This window comes from Patella vulgata, chromosome 2 (genome assembly GCF_932274485.2).
Source record: "Patella vulgata chromosome 2, xgPatVulg1.2, whole genome shotgun sequence".
Lineage (NCBI taxonomy): Eukaryota > Metazoa > Mollusca > Gastropoda > Patellidae > Patella > Patella vulgata.
In genome coordinates this window covers 7,378,380-7,398,170 of record NC_065880.2, presented here as the reverse complement: position 1 = coordinate 7,398,170, position 19,791 = coordinate 7,378,380, and the positions used below count along the sequence as shown (strand labels likewise).

General features: G+C 35.0%; 1 protein-coding gene across 1 annotated transcript; it reads right to left on the bottom strand.

Annotated features, from left to right (window-relative positions):
* On the bottom strand, nucleotides 1–6,576 carry LOC130010692 (uncharacterized). Its single transcript, XM_056098554.1, has 8 exons — nucleotides 6,291–6,576; nucleotides 5,498–5,788; nucleotides 3,137–3,412; nucleotides 2,258–2,566; nucleotides 1,592–1,711; nucleotides 1,439–1,457; nucleotides 1,109–1,134; nucleotides 1–679 (listed from the first exon to the last, which is right to left on the bottom strand). Exons 2-8 carry the CDS (start codon nucleotides 5,733–5,735, stop codon nucleotides 561–563), a joined length of 1,107 nt encoding a protein of 368 aa, XP_055954529.1. The 5' UTR covers nucleotides 5,736–5,788; nucleotides 6,291–6,576; the 3' UTR covers nucleotides 1–560.
* Nucleotides 6,577–19,791: the final 13,215 nt, after the last annotated feature.

Here is a 19,791-nt window from a genome sequence, read left to right as displayed (position 1 = left end):
AAGAAGCTTATAAACTGAGATGCATATTATGAATATTTATATTTTAATATAATAAATCAAATTTTGTAATAATCGTGTTTACAGTAATACGATTTCTTTTTTTATAGAATAAATAAAATAAAATGATTACATAATATTCATAGCTACTAAACTTTCAACAGAAGTAACATTTTTACCACAACAATTAAAAAATATCAAATTAATAAATTTTGTAACTATTTTTACATTATAAAAACAAATGAAATATAAATTGATTACATTATTAGCACTAAATTGTAAACAGTAGCAATAATTTTAGCACGAAAATTTGAAAATATCAATAACTAATTGTTTTTATTTATTTTTATATGTGATTGGTTACTCTCTCTGATACGCTAAGTTATAAGGCTGTTATTTTATTCGTAACTATGGTATTGTTATGATGATATAAAAATAAACTTAATGCATTTTGCTAACTGTAACTTGATTTTCAACAGAGGAAATACTTACTAAAAATAACAATAATATGATAAAAATTGTATGTACAAAATGAATACCATAAAAGGAACAGATCATCGGGATTAATTAACATATGGGCTGGGTACCGTTTCAGTTCCTCTATTTAACTCTAAACTGTTATAGGTACTGGGTAGTGATTCACTTCTAGTGTTTAACTCCAAACTGTTATATGTTGATGTTTCTGAAAGGAAGAGAAGGACATGGAGTTTAACATCCACTCGACTAGGGCATAAGGTTCAATTTTATTTCAATAATGCGTTTTTGCGTAATGGTCTTTAACAGTGAGGGTTAACTTTAGGACGCAGAGAAAACTCACGAAGATGGACAGGCGACCCTACTCCTTGTCAAGTTCAATCGGGAAATCGAAACCACTCCACTGGCGTTAAACCACTAGACCACTCAATCCCCACTCTTAAAGAAAGGGAATAAACCTTGTTACATATATGACTAGAAAATGAAGAGAGTTTATTTTATTTACTAAATTACTTCATTGCAGATTTGAATCTGTTATAGATATATACATTTACAGGATAATATTGCTAGCATATGAATTTATTATTCATTTTTGAAATGGATAAAATAATTCAATATATATTTAGGAACAACTAACCTGCTGTATGACTTTCGCCATTTCTTCTGTAATAATAAATAAAAAACCGATAACACCAGATTGTATTATACAGATTAAAAAAAAAAAGGTTTTAAATGTATTTTCTCTTTTTTTTGTCTTTTTGTCGATTAAATAATTAATTTTTATTTTAAATGGGCCATGATTTCAAGGAAAAGTAAAACTATCTCTGTATTAGTCGTTAGCATGCAGATAGCTAACAATTATTGAAAAAATGTAATTTAGATAATTTATTTGTTACGGTAATAAATTTGACGTCGACATAAATCAGGAAAGTATACGATTTCTTTAAATATTAAATATCAAACTTACACGGTGACCCTCTTGTCATCTAGAAAATAAAATGAAACAAATGTCAAGAAATATGATGAATACTGTAAAAAGCTGTTTGGTTTACGTAATTATATACATAATACTTTTCCATTTGACATATTTATTTTGGCGACCTAACAATAAATTAATTACCTGTATTAGATTTCAGTTTACGACGCATTTTGATCACCAGGATTATTAAACCAATGGATATTGTTATAGAGATACCTAAACAAACACCTAAAGCTATGTATGGACCCTTATCATCATCTCCTACAAATAAAAAAATATCTATCTTTAACGTCATAATAATATATGCTCGACCTTTTATAAACCGTAAACTGCAGTATTGTCCTAATAAAGTCAAAATGAAAAATATGTTTCTGATTTAAGACATGTTTAATCTATTCATAACAAAACACAACACAAGGTATATATGGATGTAACTACTTCTCTATTATTTAATAACGACGTTTCGTAACACATACAGGTCACGTTTTCATGTTAATGATAAATATCCATCTAGTTGTTACGAAACGTGGTTATTAAATAATAGAGAAGTAGTTATATCCATTTATACCTTGTGTTGTGTTTTGTTATGAATAGTTAACCGTGCTTCTAGATGTCATTTAAAGATTAGATGTTTAATAATAGAGAAGTAGTTATATCCATATATACCTTGTGTTGTGTTTTGTTATGAATAGTTAACCGTGCTTCTAGATGTCATTTAAAGATTAGATGTTTAATCTATTTGAAGACATGTATATATAAAAAAGAGACTGCTATTGGGGTATGCCCTTCTACGTCTATATAACATACCTGGTACTGGAGATGTTCTAATTGGTTTAGCAGTCACCAAAGAGAGGGGTTGTGATTGACCAAACCTGTTTTGGACTACAACTCTGATATAATATACTGTATTAGCATCTAGATCGGTAATACAGTAGTCAATTTCTTGATCGCTTCCCTGTTTTACAGCTCCAGATAAAAACCAGACAATATTATAAAGTGAGCACTGAAATACAAATTCTTGAATATATCCATTATTTAAACCTGGTTGTAATTCAACACAGATAGAATCTTGGGTTACACGAACTAATTTAAAATCACGTGGCTGATCGGGTACACCTGAAAAATATAACAATGGATTTAGGGTTAACAAGTCAATGGTGATAATGATGTCCCTCGTCGCAATCCCCCAAAACAGAGGACACCCTTTATATCAAGTCGTCAAATTATGTAACAACAAATCTAATTGCTCATCTCTGCTTATACTAAGCTGAACATGCTCATCCATCCAAGCGAAAGCATTTAATAAACGGACATCCATTTTGAACATTTCTATCGACAAGAAGCAGGGTTAATATGTTCAGACTCTCGAATAACCAAATTTTTTATCTTTACATCGCCTGGGCAGAAAATGGCCAATGAAGCGATACACCAAGTTCCATCACTTTCGGGAAAATTGTAAAATTGTAAAATCTATATCATTTACTAACAATCAAATGGATATGGTCAAAACTCCATGATTGTTACATTGTACAAAGTACCAAGTAAATAGACGTTATCCGCCAATGTCCACAGATCAGATATGGCGTCACAAATAATTTCAGAAAGACATAGCGGTATAATGTAATACTGTAATAGCCCCTATTCTTTATAAACAAATTCATGTTAAAAAGCGCTACATATACTTACCAGAAATTTTCACAAGAACCGTTTTACTGTCCGTTTTAAGTTGTTGATTACCATTTGTAGGTTGTAAAACTGTAATAGCTGTACAGTTATATATACCAGATTGATTTCTGTTGATATTAGTTATAACTAAATCTTTATCATTAGATACTACACGGTCATCTGGACCATACCATGTAATAGTTGATACAGGATTAGAATCAACTGAACATGCAATAAACAAAGTTTCTGATTCTGCTTTATAGATGAGTTCAGATGGTAAAGATACCTTGGGTCCATCTTAAACAAATAATGGAACACATACCATTAAATATATTTAGAATTATAATTAAGGGAGCTAAATCGCTAACATTTGGGACCTAGAAATTGACACAATTGGGTCGCAATGCATATAATACTGTAATATGAATGTATATAAACTGATTTACATTCAGTGGTTTCCGTTTTTTACTCTAATTTCAAATCAGTTACGTTCGGCGAAATAAGCCAACAGTCTCAATCGAATGCAAATTTGTAGCGTCTGGTTATTCCATCTACGTCTACGTAGTATTTATTGCGCATGATCTCCAGATAAGAATATGGCGACGCCGTTTGATTTGGTGCAATGTGTCTAGCCGCATTATGGTACACTATTCGTGTACCAATGGTAAATTGTTTATTTTGTCTTAAATATTGGATATCAGAAGCCCATCGTTCTCTCATAAGATCACAGCATCAATGTTGATTTACATTGACAAATAATTCGTGTTTTAAATGTTGAAGATTTTTGATGATATTGAGTTAGAGACTTAGCTACTTTAAGCTAGGATACTCGGTATCCCCAGTGGTCTCATTCCGTGATACTCCACTATACCGTGGGTTTATCCATAGGTCATCGCGTATTCAAATTATCTGCCCTTGATCGTATTCAAATTATCTGCCCTTGACCGGAGCTTGAGTCTGCGAAACAATCAAAATTTTAAAAATAAACCGGTCTTAGCCACATTGTTTACGTTCATTAACCTGGCACACGATAAACTTGCACACTATAAGGATATTCAACACACGATAAGCAGAAATCTACTTGGCACGCAGTAAGAAATTCGCTGGGCGACCGTTACTGCAATGAAATCACGTGATTTGTATAGCTAATCCGAGCCTTCGACAAAATAAACCAGTAGAATATGTTGTCATTAATCAGCATGTATACTAATTGTTGAAAATAGATATTCATTTATAGAGAGAGAAAGAAACGGGGTTTAACGTCCACTCGACACAAACTAGGTCATTTCAGGACTAACATATGGTTTAATTTTATTTCAATAATTCGCTTGAGCGTAGGGGTCTTTAGCTGTGGGGGGAAACCGGAGACTCGGAGAAAACCCACGAGGTTGGACAGGCGACCCAACTCCTTGTCACGTACAACCGGGGATTCGAAACCACGCCAGTTGACTCAATGACAGGCTTTATGATACAGCGCGCACGTCCTAACCATTCGGCCATCCAACCCCCCTATTCATTTAGAAGTTCCAGTGCTTGTAATATGTCCACGTTATCCAACACAGGTTAAAGTCAGTTGATTACCTTCTTTAATTTTATTAGGACTGGTTTATGGTTCTACATAATTATAATGTTGGTGGATATGTAATAGATTTAATATAGAGTAAAACTATGAAGGTGGAATAATAAACATTAAAAATACTAGAAGTTACCAACATATTTTGGTGGATGGCACATTTACTGATGGCGTATTAGAATTCAAATTCTACACATTTCTAAGACAAATTACACGTGTCTTATAATCCACAGAACCGGGAATTGGGCAGATTGTTATAGCAACTTTTATATTATTAAAACCTGTATGTTTATATTGTTTTAACTTGCTTTTTATATATTATTATAGCATACATGTTACCCCGTCCTCATAAGCCCAGTATGAGCAGAACAGTAAAACGCTAAACCCCATTTCATTGTCATAACATACATCTTACTATTATACCTTACATCTTATATATTAAATGAAATGAAATGAAATAAAATGGGGTTTAACGTCCTACTGTTCTGCTCCTATACTGGGCTAATGAAGACGGGCATACGCCAAACAGTGTGCTATGAGGGAAATTTTGCCCGGGCAGCGGCACTATCGCCTACTCTTATATCGAATTCCAACTGCCAATGTTTACACGGGACCTCGGTTTTTCGTCTCATCCGAAGGACTAGACAGCTGCCCTCCGTCGGCCAACAATGCAAGGATCGAACACCCGACCTCCAGGCTAGCGAGCCAGCGCCTTACCCACCTAGCCACCGTGGCTCCCCTTATATTAATAGAACTTACATCATATATATCTAATTATAACTTATATCTTATATATTATTATAACTTACATCTTATATCAAGAGTGATATTATCGGTGTCACCAGTACCACACCGATTGGTAGCTGAACAATGGAGTTTTTTATTGTTCTGTTGTTTGGTACTAGTTAATTGTAAGATACTAGATGTTGAACCATCTATAATACTAGTAGTCTGTCCTGGTAATGTATTATCTGTTGAATCTATATACCACGTGAATGAAACTGTTGAATCTATTGTTCCTGTATAACACGTGATTTCTGTTACCATACCATCAGTAAATAATAATCTACTTTTATCTTTTATTGAACTGGATGTTAGGGCTGAAATAAGCATTAAACAAACTAAAATAACACACTTGAAGCTGGGGCAGAACTAAAATATTCTGTAGATATAATTTGTAACATTGTAAAAATATAGGGGGATCACGTGGCTAAGTGGGTAAGACGCTGGCTCGCTAGCCTGGAGGTCGGGTGTTCGATCCCTGCATTGGCCGAGAAAGTTCATCCTGATTTTCCGGCGTGGTTTCCCCTTGTCAGTGATGCAGGATGGAGGGCCTGACAAGGACAGCTGTCTAGTCGTTCGGATGGGACGAAAAACCGAGGTCCCGTGTACAAATTGGCGTGCACGTAAAAGATCCCTTGGCAGTTGGAATTCGATATAAGAGTAGGCGATAGTGCCGCTGCCCGGGCAAAATTTCCCTCATAGCACACTGTATGGCGTATGCCCGTCTTCATTAGCCCAGTATAGGAGCAGAACAGTAGGACGTTAAACCCCATTTCATTTCATTTCATTTTGTAAAAATATATGTGAATTTCCACTAACTTCTAATCTGGAGATTTGCACTTCCCGTGTCACTACTGCCAGCGGGAATACATGTCCATTTTCCACCGTCTCTTTTCAATGATGTACTGTTGATATATACAATACTTATACCAGTATTAAGATCAATGGTAATATTATAACCAGCTGGTCGATCACATATAGCTGAACAAGATGAAATCCTCTGATCATTTCGTCTCCATATAATAGAATTTGGTGGATTAACAGTACATGTTAAAGTAACTGGTGTTCCTTCACATACATCAGACTGGTCTACAGTTAAACTAGTCTCACCTATAAAGTTAGTTAAATATAAAACAGGTTAAAGTAACTGGTGTACCTTTACATACATCAGTCTGGTCTATATCTAAACTAACCTAATTTATAAATATAAACATAGTAACACATAGAATTGAACATGGTAATCTAAACTATCCTCACCTATAAATATTCAATACTAGCAGGATACCCGGCTTCGCTCGGGGATCATAACTCCGAAACTGGAAGTGGTAGACTAACGCCACCTGGCCTATGTTACTCCCCGGTCCGAGCTACCCCTATACCCCAAATTTCAGACTCGGGGCAGACTTAGTGTAGCCGCCAACCCCGAACAGACAGACAGACAGACAAACGACAGTCACAAATATATATATAGATTATGATGCCGTTAAACCCAGTCTAAACTTGTCTCGCCTATAATTTGAAACATAGAATAATAGCAGTGCAAAAATCACTTCTCTCGCTCTGCACATGTAACGACACCAAAATACTAAATGATAGTCTCAATATGGCGACATGTTAGTCTCAATATGGCGACATGTTAAAGCCAATTGCTTCTGATTAAAAAACAAAGGATTGCTTGATTATGTATCATTCATATTATAATTCATAATGATGTGTTACCTATATTATCAATATGAAATGGCAACTTGAAGTTTAGTTTGAAGAACTAGTGATATATACATAATTAGTTAATTTTATGAATATTTGTATAGTTAATATTGAACACATCGCATCCTTATGTTGTATATTTGAGAAATGAGAATTAACAATACAGGGACATGGTGGCCCATGCTTTTGCATGAGGAACAAGATTCCGTCCAGGCCCCAAAAAAACAATATGTATATATTTGTGCGAGGAAGGAGCAGTGTCCCTCCCAGTGCCGCCGACTAATATTGGGCTGTATGGAACATACTAGAATCGATTTGTAGCACATCTCACCCACGGTATATGTTTGACACTGGTTGAGCTTTATGATTATTATTTAATGTTGAAAACAGCATTGAAACCGCGTCGTTTTGCCATTTGTGTGTGGCTGGGGGGGGGGGGGGCGCAAAAACTCAAAACCATGACGCAAAGCTCATATGCATGTACACAACCAAATTTAAGAATAAGAAATATACATGAACACAAACCAAATTAGTTTGATGAAAATTATACTAGATAACAGTGAAGACATCGAATCATTATGTTGTTATTTGAGATATGAGAATCAGTGATATACGTTAACACAGAAATGTGGTTGGTCACAACAATTATAATTTATTTACGGGTTTATTTCAGTCAGCTTATTTAAATATACATATCTGAGATTCATTACAGGTATGAATATAGAACCCCATTGTATTTACCGTTGTTACTGTCATATACACCCGAGACAGTGGGTAGGCTTTGCCTGTTCCCTAATCCACTCAGTTTCTGAATAAATATTGTTTATAAAAACAACCCATAAACAAGTAACCAACTTACCTCTGTACATAGACACCAATAGAAGTAAGACAATGTAAAACACTACAGTGTGCATACTATCAAATTATATATACTTATATACAATCTTTAACTTACAAGTCTATATCTTCTATATCTTTTGATGTCTTGTTAATACCGTATAGAGCTATTTACAATTCATAGCTGATCTATGAAAACGACTATTTGTGTTTGAATACAGACAAAATATAGCCAAACGTATATCTTATGTACAAAGTAAACCTTTGTAATACAATATTACAACGTGCATTATTCTTTTAGTCATTTGATAATTAACGAGATCGTATTGTATCCTTGAAGGCCGAAGAATGAACAGAGCAATAGCAATAGGAATAGATGCTGCTATTCTTTAATAGCAGCCATAAACGTTCCGTATGGGAAGACATTTTAATTAATGCAATCTAATAAAAAATGATATATAATCCCATAGACAAAGATGATATTTTGGTTTTCGTCAGGGACTTCTGCTACTACCCATCATCTATTGGGGCAGGGACTGGCGATCAACAGAGACCGGGAACAGATCCAGCATATTAGGTCTGATCTGGCTAGCCTTGAGAAGAGTTAGAGCTTAGGGATTGTCGGGCAGTACTAGTGGCTCATTTACCACTTGCAGTCCTTCTGAGACGTCTCTTTGGAAGCATGGTGAAACTCCGGAGGCACCTGTAGTACTATAATTGATTGTCTTCATCTGCACAGCTTGAACGTTGAAAGGGAATGTGAATTACAAGACAGCGCTGGGGATCTATAGACCTGGAGACAGGACGGGGTTGCAATAACCGCGCGTTCGAATGGACTAAAAACGAGATGAGCGGTTATAAACTATGACTACCGACGGTTTTCTCTGCTTTGAAACGGCAAATTTACCCGATCTGAACTTGATATGAACTGACCATGGGCGGCGCACAGACGAGAGGGATGTATTTAAGACTGTTCATGAGCGATCTAGGATCGCATTACATACATTGTTTACACATTTACGTCATCGAAAAATGTTGTGGTCGTGATTCGGCGTCTTTAAGAACTTCTTTGCATTGGCTTTGTGTGATATGCGGGAATAAAACATTTGAACTATATAGTAGGATCATATTTTGGGACTTGGTGTTGGGTCTAACGTAAAATACCCGATATAGGCCCCTGGTATACACCAGAGATTCAATATTTTGTGTGCACTACTTTAAACCTCAACAACCAACAGTCATTGCTGCATTTCATATAATCATTTCAATCGTACAAAACGCGTGCTGTATTACGAGCATAATTGAAGGAATGTCATTACTAGATTGACCCGAAAAGATTGACAAAGAAATGATTGACAAACAAATGAGTGTTGTGTTGTGACGTTACATTGTAAAAGACAGGGACTTTGACCGTTACACTCATGGTAGTTTATGAGGACGCAAAAATACTTCAATAGACGCCACAGATAGAAAATAACTGTACCACTATCGATGATCTCCACCTCTCTATTATCCATTAACACAGAGCAAAGTTTTGGCTTTACAAATATCATTTATTTCAAGTATTTTGTATAATCTATGCATCAACAAAATGTGGACCCTAAAGGGCAATTGAATATAAATTATTATCTATCACAAGCAAATTAAATTATATAAAGCTATTGATAAGAGGCAAGGAGTTTCTATTCTTGTCCTGCGAAATATACGATAACATTAAATTTGTACAAGTAATTAACCGCATTTAGGATGAAATAACTTTAATTAGCGTTCAAGGTGCTATCAACGAACAGTTGAAATCGTTTTAGCTCTATCACAACATCGTCCACCAACAGCATCGATTTGATGAGATATTTTGTTGCTTGCATTTAAATTACTTGATTTATATGGGTAACGCGACAAATTGGGTGAATTAAACGCAGCATTTTTTTTACAGTTCATACGCCTCATGTGTTAACAGAACATAATTAATATATTAAAATATAATAATGATAATGATGATACGATATCAGGGATTTTATATTGAGACTGCTCCAAACACTTACCATATATGGAGGAGTACGAGCCCATAATGTTGATACTCAAATAAAGAGAGAGAAAGAGAAATGGGGTTTAACGTCCACTCGACACAAACTAAGTCATTTCGGGACTAACATATGGTTTAATTTGTTTTATTTCAATAATTCGCGTGCGCGTAGGGGTCTTTAGCAGTGGGAGGAAACCGGAGGTTGAACAGGCGACCCTACGCCTTGTCACGTACAACTGGGGAATCGAAACCCCGCCAGTTGACCCAATGACAGACCGTATGATACAGCGCGTGCGTGCTAACCATTCGGCCATCCCCCCCCCGGATACTCAAATAAAGGTCTGTAAATACGAATGGGCCGGAGAGGAATAATGATTGGACGTTAAATCCCATTTCATTTCTGTTTATTCGCAATTGTAATTTCCAAGTTCAATAACTAGATCATTACACGACATGGAATTTCGAATGAAGACACAGGCGCAAATTTTAATGTGTCACAAATGACGCCCCCCCCCCCTCCCAAGAAAAAAAAACAACTGGTCAGATCTTCATGTAGTGCAGGCCATCGAAAGTATAAAAAAAACGAAACGAAATATAGATCTGTATTTTAATCCGATTGAATTTTCTTTATCTTTTAAGTAACCATTTATAGCTAGAAGATTTGTATTTTATAGGGTTTTTTATTATAACTGGTTGGTTGCATAAATGTGGTTTCCTTTATATACGTTAATTAGCATTTATCTTATAATATTTACCAAATTATCTCATCCGAATGTACAAAAATAGTATAACTTACCAGTAGGAAACGGTACTGTGTATGTATCCGACCCCCCAGAACTGTACTCTACTCTGAATGTAACATTAAAATATGCTGTAATATTTAATATTTCTATCTTATATATCTGGCCGACATCTTCACAGTAGAAGTTAAATCCCGCTCGTGTAAATGGAATTGCCATACATTCCTTTCCCGAAGGACCGATTTCAGAAATATAAAAGAAAATATCGTCTCTGTACCAGTCAACTCTAGATTCAGGAGTAGCAGGCTTCATAGTTACATTAAATGGACCATTATGGGGCACTGGCTTCTCGATGATGACTGTACTGTAAACACTTACTGCAATATATAAAAAATAGGAAACATCCAAATAGTAGTCATTATATTTGAATCAACTGATTAAAATCTTGTTTAATGCAAAACAAATTAGAAACATACTCACTGAAAATTACAAAATAAACTAATAAACTGAAAACTCGAAGTTCCAACATTGCAGTTGTTCAATTGAGTTGTTGTTTAGTTTATGTTCCTCGCATATAATAGCTGTCAAGTCAAATAAATCTTGTTCAAAGTGTATAACCATTGTGATTGTGGTCGAGTATTTGATTTGTAACTAATGTTCTTTCACACATATATATGACATGTATTATTAACACACCAAAATGAGTGTATATATAGAGCGGGGTGTAATATAAACTCATTAAACTAGTTGTGTAACGCAAGTGTAATAATAACCAGGGACACTTGGTAGCTTTTTGATATTTTATAAAACGTGCTGTTGCGTATTTTATCAAGATTAGGCATATCTATTAAACAAACAAAAAACATAAGAATAATTAAAGTAATAGCAGGCCCAGTCCACAAATCATTTCCTTTTTATAAACTGTTTTGTGATGACGGTTTGCAGATCAGTACCAATCATTACCAATGCAACAACTAAGACAAATGTTTTAAATATTTTAAACCAGGAACTGGGTGCTTATCATTAGACTGCTTGTTCTTGTACTTGGGGTGACGCTCTTCGAAGGAGCCTAAGACTCCTTCCGTTCAAGTCAGATCGGTATGCAAATTGGCATGCGTCTTCTTTGAACAATTCAGCATCGATTTGGGGAATTAGAGTTTTGAATTTCACCCACAATATGGTCAGTTGCTGGTCCATAGTATGATCGTACTTTTTATTATAATATTATACCGGGTGACACAAAAAAGCGTTCATCACCTAAACTTGAATAACGAAGAGGGGTCGTCAGGGACCTCCAGTGGTTTCAGCAGGATGGTGCCACCCCCCACACCTCAAACGAATCATTGGCATGGCTACAGCAGCGTTTCCCTGACCGACTGATCAGCCGCAGGTGTGACCCGGAGTGGTCGCCGCATTCACCGGACTTGAACGCCCTAGATTTTTATCTGTGGGGATACCTTAAGGACAGGGTGTATGGCAACAACCCCCAGACTATCCCTGATCTGAAGGCAGCAATCACGGCAGCAATAAAAGCGATCCCAAGGGAAGTATGTGGGAGGGTCATCGAGAACTTTTCCCGCCTGATCCAAATGTGCTTGCAGCACCGGGGAGCTCATTTAGAGCACATTTTTGAGCGCCAGTTAAACAAAGAGTTTTTGTGGTACAGACTTGAAACTTTGTAGATGTCTGCTACATAGACCTAACCTAATGTAGCTGAATTCTTGTGTTAATCTAAATAAAATTTTGTAAGTTATTCGATTTTTATTGATGAACGGTTTTTTGTGTCACCCTTGTATATCAATATTATAAAACCTGTTTACAATTGCAACACGTTGAAACCCCGTTACATAATAAATATGTATAACTACTCACATGTACCACGATATTTATAAATACCTGATTAATATATTTCCATTACCTGTATTTCATGATATACAAATCGTTTGTATAGATAACTACATTATTTTTAAAATAAATACATATTAAATACTACTACTCTGATATTCATAATAAAACAGCTTTATGTATGTACGGCGTTATTCATTATTGATCATTGCTTGATAAAGATACCTGTAAGAGTATTGAAACGTTGCGTGTAATAAACCAAGAAGTGGCAAATCCATATAGCTATGTTATTATGAATATGTGTTACTTCAAAATGTCATTAAGGATTAATACATTAGTAATTTATGATAGAAAAATTAATGCATTTAATTATAAAAATCCAAAAATATTATAATTCATCGACTTTCGATAGAAGTATGTACTATAATAAAAGTAAATTACAGCATTATGTGATATCATAAAATATTCCAGTGTTACTGTTATACCATAAAATGTTACATTGTTGTTGTATCATAAAATATTCCCTTTTTTGGTTGTATCATAGAATATTACATTGTTGCTGTTGTTGCATCATGGAATATTACATTGTTTTATAGATAATGCATTTGACAATGCAGATATAAATAAATAGTAATAAATGACGCAAGCCATGTGATTGATTTCTGCCTCTGATACACTAAGTTGTAAGGCCTATTATTTTATTCGTATTTATATCCTTTACACTTATGGTATTGTTAAGATAACATAAACATAAGGCAGCATTCTGGTAGTATACTTTTATTTTCATTATTATAAATCATAATATAAACATAATGCTGGTATTGTATATTATGATATAAACATAATGCTGAATTGTGGTATTATATATCGTAATATAAACTTAATGCAGCTTTATAGTACTATGACATTTTTATTATTGTCATGACATAAACATAACGCATTTTGCTTTCTGTAAACTGATTCTCAACAGACAAAATTACTCAATAAAAAAATAGTAACACAATATGTAAATGTACAAAATGTACTACCACATAAAGAACAAGTCATCTGACACAGTTTGTTGGTATTTCTTCTAAACTAACGGAACATATGGACTGGGTAACGTTTCAGATGCTCTATTAAACTCTAAGTTGTTGTATGGACTACATTATGATTCCCCCTTGATGTTTAACTCCAAACTATCACATGCTAATGTTTCTGAACGAAAGAAAGTGCAACATATACAGTTATTACATATACGACTAGAAAATGAAAACAGATTATTTTATTTGTTCAATTACTTCGTTCCAGATTTCCATCAGTTATGCCTTTAAATTTGTTTGTAGACCAGTCGCTTATACTTTAATCTATAATCGTCGTTTAAAGCTGACAGACGATATTTTTTATAATTAATAATGAATACAAAGCAATAAGAGTGATGGCTAGAGGGTTGGATGGCTGAATGGTTAACACGTGCGCGCTGTACCATAAAGTCTGTCATTGTGTTAACTGGCGTGGTTTCGATCCCCCGAATGTACGTGACAGGGAGTAGGGTCGCCTGTCCAAACTCGTGGGTTTTCTCCGGGTCCTCCGGTTTCCTCCCACTGCTAAAGACCCCTACGCGCAAGCGAATTATTGAAATAAAATTAAACCATAATATGTTAGTCCCGAAATGACCTAGTTTGTGTCGAGTGGACGTTAAACCCCATTTCTCTCTCTCTCTGGCACTAAGAAAATTGTTGAGCAATTGTCTGTAGAGCCAACGCGGCTCACTGATATTATAAACTTAAATAATATCGGGAATAATCCGTGTATTATCAGGAACAAGTAGTATAACTACATGTCTGGACCATCGATACACCCACCCCCGAACTCGCCCCCACCAACAATCTCCCTGTATCTCTTCGCTGTCATTACTTCAGCCAATCTTATATTTACAGTTTACATTACCAGATACTGGTAATTAAATGTCATCTAATGCGGAACGTTCTATTCTAACTGAATTACACCATATAATATTTGAAGTTTTTTGAATATCAGATGCGAAAATTTACTATGTGTCATAATTATGCTAGGATGCACTATGATCTCGTTAATTACTAAATGCAACAATGTATGCTGTGATATTGTATTACAAAATCTCACTTTGCAGGTAAGATAGTCGCTTTATGAATTGTAAATAGCGCTATAGTTAATTTCGACATGCTTCACGGTCTCAACAAAAGACCAAAACTTGAGTTATATATACTGGTATGTTAAGACCGTAGTACATATGTGTATATATTTCGGCAGCATGAAGGCTTCAAGGATTTTCATTGAGTTGGTATTTTTGATGTCTATGTGTAAAGGTAAGTTAAGTTGTATATGTATATATAAAGTATAAAATATAAAAATAACACCGGTTTGCTTCTACATGTTTCAATATAATTTTTTCAGGAAGCAACTATTGAAGAAATTATATCGAAAAATGTAGAAGCAAATCGGTGTTATTTTTATATTTTATAATAGCTATAATATAAGATATTATACATAGAACAAATACATACAACTGCATTTTGTTTTCATTTTTATCACTAATTTTAAAACCGATTTTGTGTACATGTATGACATTGGTTCTCAGATCTCAAATACACACCATAAGGATGGGATGTCATTAATACAGTAGTAGTAGGAAACGCATCATGGTTACATTATTTATCCTTTGAATCTGGTGAAATTGGGTTTAAAATGTCGTCATATTGAACTAACATATGCAGTGCGAGAGAAAAGATGTGTTTGCATGTCAATGTGCCTAAGTAGATATTCGAACGACAAGGCACACTTTTCTTGTAAGTCTCGCATACGCCAACTTTTACAGTGAAGACTGGACTTTATATCACTGACTACCGCGTCCTCGCCACATCAGGGAGGTCTTCCCAATTTGCCTGTTTGTGTGTGTTACTTGGTTTGACAACATCTTATGTTTACATTTGTAGGTAATGTTATTTTATCATGCAATATTCTTACCACGTGTAACTATGTTTATATTTATAGGTTAGTTTAGATATAGACCACTCTGATATATGTTAGGGGGGTTGGATGGCTGAATGGTTAGCGTGCGCGCGCTGTATCATACAGTCTGTCATTGAGTCGACTGGCGTGGTTTCGAATCCCCGGTTGTACGTGACAAGGAGTAGGGTCGCCTGTCCATCCTCGTGGGTTTACTCCGGGTCCTCCGGTTTCCTCCCACTGCTAAAGACCCCTACGCGCAAGCGAATTATTGAAATAAAATTAAACCATATGTTAGTCCCGAAATGACCTAGTTTGTGTCGAGTGGACGTTAAACCCCATTTCTCTCTCTCTCTCTGATATATGTTAAGGTACATCAGTTAATTTAACATGTTTTATTCTATGTTTGGCTAAGCTGGCTCACTAGTCTGGAGGTCGGGTGTTCGATACCTGCATTGGCCGAGAAAGTTCATCCAGATTTTCCGGCGCCCCCCCCCCCCGTCAGCTGTCTACTCGTTCGGATGGCATGAAAAACCGAGGCCCCATGTACACATTGGCGTGCACGTAAAAGTGTAATACTATAGAGTGTATTTTAGTTCTAAGAAAGGTGTTCTGTTTAATAAAGAAATTCTTTACCTACATGATGTGTGCCGCAAACTAAGCCAGTGAAGTACCCTGCATTGTTCTACTACTTTCTTAGACTAACTCACCAACAGTTATGCCAGTATCTATTTCTGGAAGAGGGTTACTATCTTCCAGGCAATTGGTGCACAGATTAGTCCAACTAACCTAAATAATGTTGACGCTAAACGGTACCCATATGAAACATTTACCCAAAAATGGTAACTATCCCGCCCTAATAGCTGGCGCATTGACTTTCTATATAATAAAGAGCGAGCTATATTTCACTTCAGACATTATTCGGAGTTCAGGGGAACATCATACCCACAGCCTCCTCGGCTTAGAGGCAAAAGATACCGACAGCATGCGGGGTTCTTAGAGTTAGGTCAGAGTTATAAAGGATGTTAAACTCAGACCGTATATATTTTAATAACTCCTAAAGTATCTATAATAGATGTTGTAGTTTTCCTGTATTTAACCTTTGTAGTTGGCTGTTATATAAACTTAGTAACAACATAAACGGTGTTCTAGAGTCAGTTAATTGATGATTGAAATAATTGATCCCACAACGTGAAGTCAAAGAAACTCCTAGACGAAAGTGTCACATCTATAGTGTCACAGTCAATCTCTTATTTTGAGTCTGTCACCATAGTGTCACAGTCGTGTTTATTTGGTACCGCGACACAGGATAGTGTTGCAAAAGATCCCTTGACAGTTGGAATTCAGTATAAGAGTAGGCCGTAGAGCCGTTGCCCGGGCAAAATTTCTCTCATAGCACATTGTATTACTTATTCCCATCTTCATTAGCCTAGTTCGGAGCAGAACGGTAGGACGTTAAACCCCATTTCATTTCATTTCATTCCATCCACTCTATGTTTATATTTATAGGTCGGGTTAATGTAGATATAGATCAGACTGATGTATGTGGCGGAACACCAGTTACTTTAACATGTCCTATTCTATGCACTAGTTTATATTTATAGGTGATGTTACTGTAGATATAGATAAGTCTGATGTATGTGAAGGTACATCCGTTACTTTAACATGTTATATTCTATGTTTAACTATGTTTTTATTTATAGGTGAGGTTATTTTAGATATAGATCAGTCTGATGTATGTGAAGGAACACCAGTCAATTTCATATGTTATGATATATATGGATCTAGGTTAGATTCTATTGTATGGAGACGAAATGATGAAGAGGTTTCAACTTGTACATCTACGTATTGTGATCAACCGGATGGTTATGATATTGCCATTGATAGTGGTACCGGGAGAAGTATTGTATCTATCAACAGTACATCAGCAGTAAGAGACGGGGGAGAGTGGCGATGTTCAAGTCAATGGAATGTTGAAAGCTTCGCAGTTAATCTCGTGATCAAAGGTGAGAGGGAATCCACATGTATTATTAAAAGCTTGCAAACCGTAATATATGGGATCCTTTCTATATTTATATATTTTATTTCAGCCCGAGGATCAAGTACCATTAAAGATAAAAGTAGACTAGTATTTATTGATGGTATGGTAACAAATGTAACGTGTTATACAGGAACTATAGATTCAAAAGTGTCATTCACGTGGTATATAGATTCTACAGGTAATGTATTACCAGGACAGACTAGAGGTGTTACAAATGGTGCAACAGCTAGTATCTTACAATTAACTACTACCAAACAACTGAACAATAAAAAACTCTACTGTTCAGCTACTAATAACTGTGGTACTGGTAATACAGATTATATCACACTTGATATAAGATGTAAGTTATAATAATATATAAGATGTAAATTATAATAATATATCAAATGTAAGCAATAATAATATATAAGATGTAAGCTATAATACTATATGAGATGTAAGTTATAATAATATATAAGATGTAAGTTATGATACTATACTAGAATTGCGAGTATTGCTGAAGGCTTTCACGATACCGAAACGTCACGGTCTACGGATACAAGACATGCAAACCGCACATAAACATAACTAAGATACTCACATGCTCTTTCACATGCGCATTACAATAGGAGGGAAGTGAAAAATAAAATTTAACAATTTAAAACAAATCTCATATTGCTTGAATGGGATAGACTTCGGCTATCCAAATATGTTATTAAAATCTTAAAATTATCACGGAAAATGTGAACAATGTTTAACTGTACAAAGCTATACAAAAAGATACCTTTAAAAAAACATCAACGGAATTATGGCCGAGTTATCAGTTTCCATGCATATTACAGTTTTACATAACTTCCCACAACTTTCGATATAGTTTTAAGTACTAACCATTAACAACTTCAGTGAAAATAGAAACACCGGTGCGCCGCACCATCACTTTGAGCAAAATGGCGATATGTAACAAGACATCTGAATTGTCCAAATACGCCTCTGACAAACAAACAGCTAAAGGATCAAATTCTGGAATCACGATCTGAACCGTTCAAAACCTGGTTCAAGATGACGACAATTCCATATTCTTAATGAAACTTTTTTGGGGAGGGTGGGGGGTGGCTTAAGGGGACTTCCAAGATTTTAAGTTTTTTATAATAAAAATGTTTACAAATAAGAAAATATTTCAGATGGACCTACAGTATCTGTATCAAGTGAATCTGTTGTTGTAGAAGAATCAAATCGTCTAACTGTAACCTGTACAGTTGATTCTAATCCTGTATCAACTATTAAATGGTATGGTCCTCCAGATGGTCGTGTAGTATCTAATGATGAAGATTTAGTTATAAATAATATCAACAGACATCAATCTGGTATATATAACTGTACAGCTATTACCGTTTTACAATCTACTAATGGTAATCAGCTGATTAAAACAGACAGTAAAACTGTACGGGTTGATGTACGATGTAAGTAGATAATTAAATGAATATTTTATTATGTTTGGTCTAACGATGTATGTAGTTAATTACCTTGATATTGTATGATGATGTAGTCCCCACTTTAATAATCTCTGGGAGTCATTTAGTAACTGGATAGAGTAATAAACCGTCTGAAACAGTTTAACTATCCGTCAGTATATTGGCCTATCCTAAACCAACATTTACATGGTATAAACTGGACAAACCTATTAATATAAACGATGAACTGTATCAACGAGAAGATATTATTAATTCTACTAATATATTTATGTCAACTTTAAATGTTAAGATTAATTCATCTGACTTGTATGGAAATTATAAAATCATCACTTCCAATGATATAGGCCATATTATATTAACCATAACACTAACTACACAGTGTAAGTATATATACTATATTAACCATACTATATTAACAATAACAGTTACTACACAGTGTAAGTATATATACTATATTAACTATACTATATTAACAATAACAGTTACTACACAGTGTAAGTATATATAACATATTACTTAAAGATACATTATGGGAGGTTAGATAAAGAGATGACCGTTCTCACTATAATAGTTAAAACTAGATAATGTAAAGGGAATTTGCTTACAATTTCAGTCAAATTGATCCACACCGAACCGAGAATTTAGCGATTAAATTTTCGGTTTAGCCTCGATCATCATTATTAAAGTCAGTATGATAAAAAGCATAGTC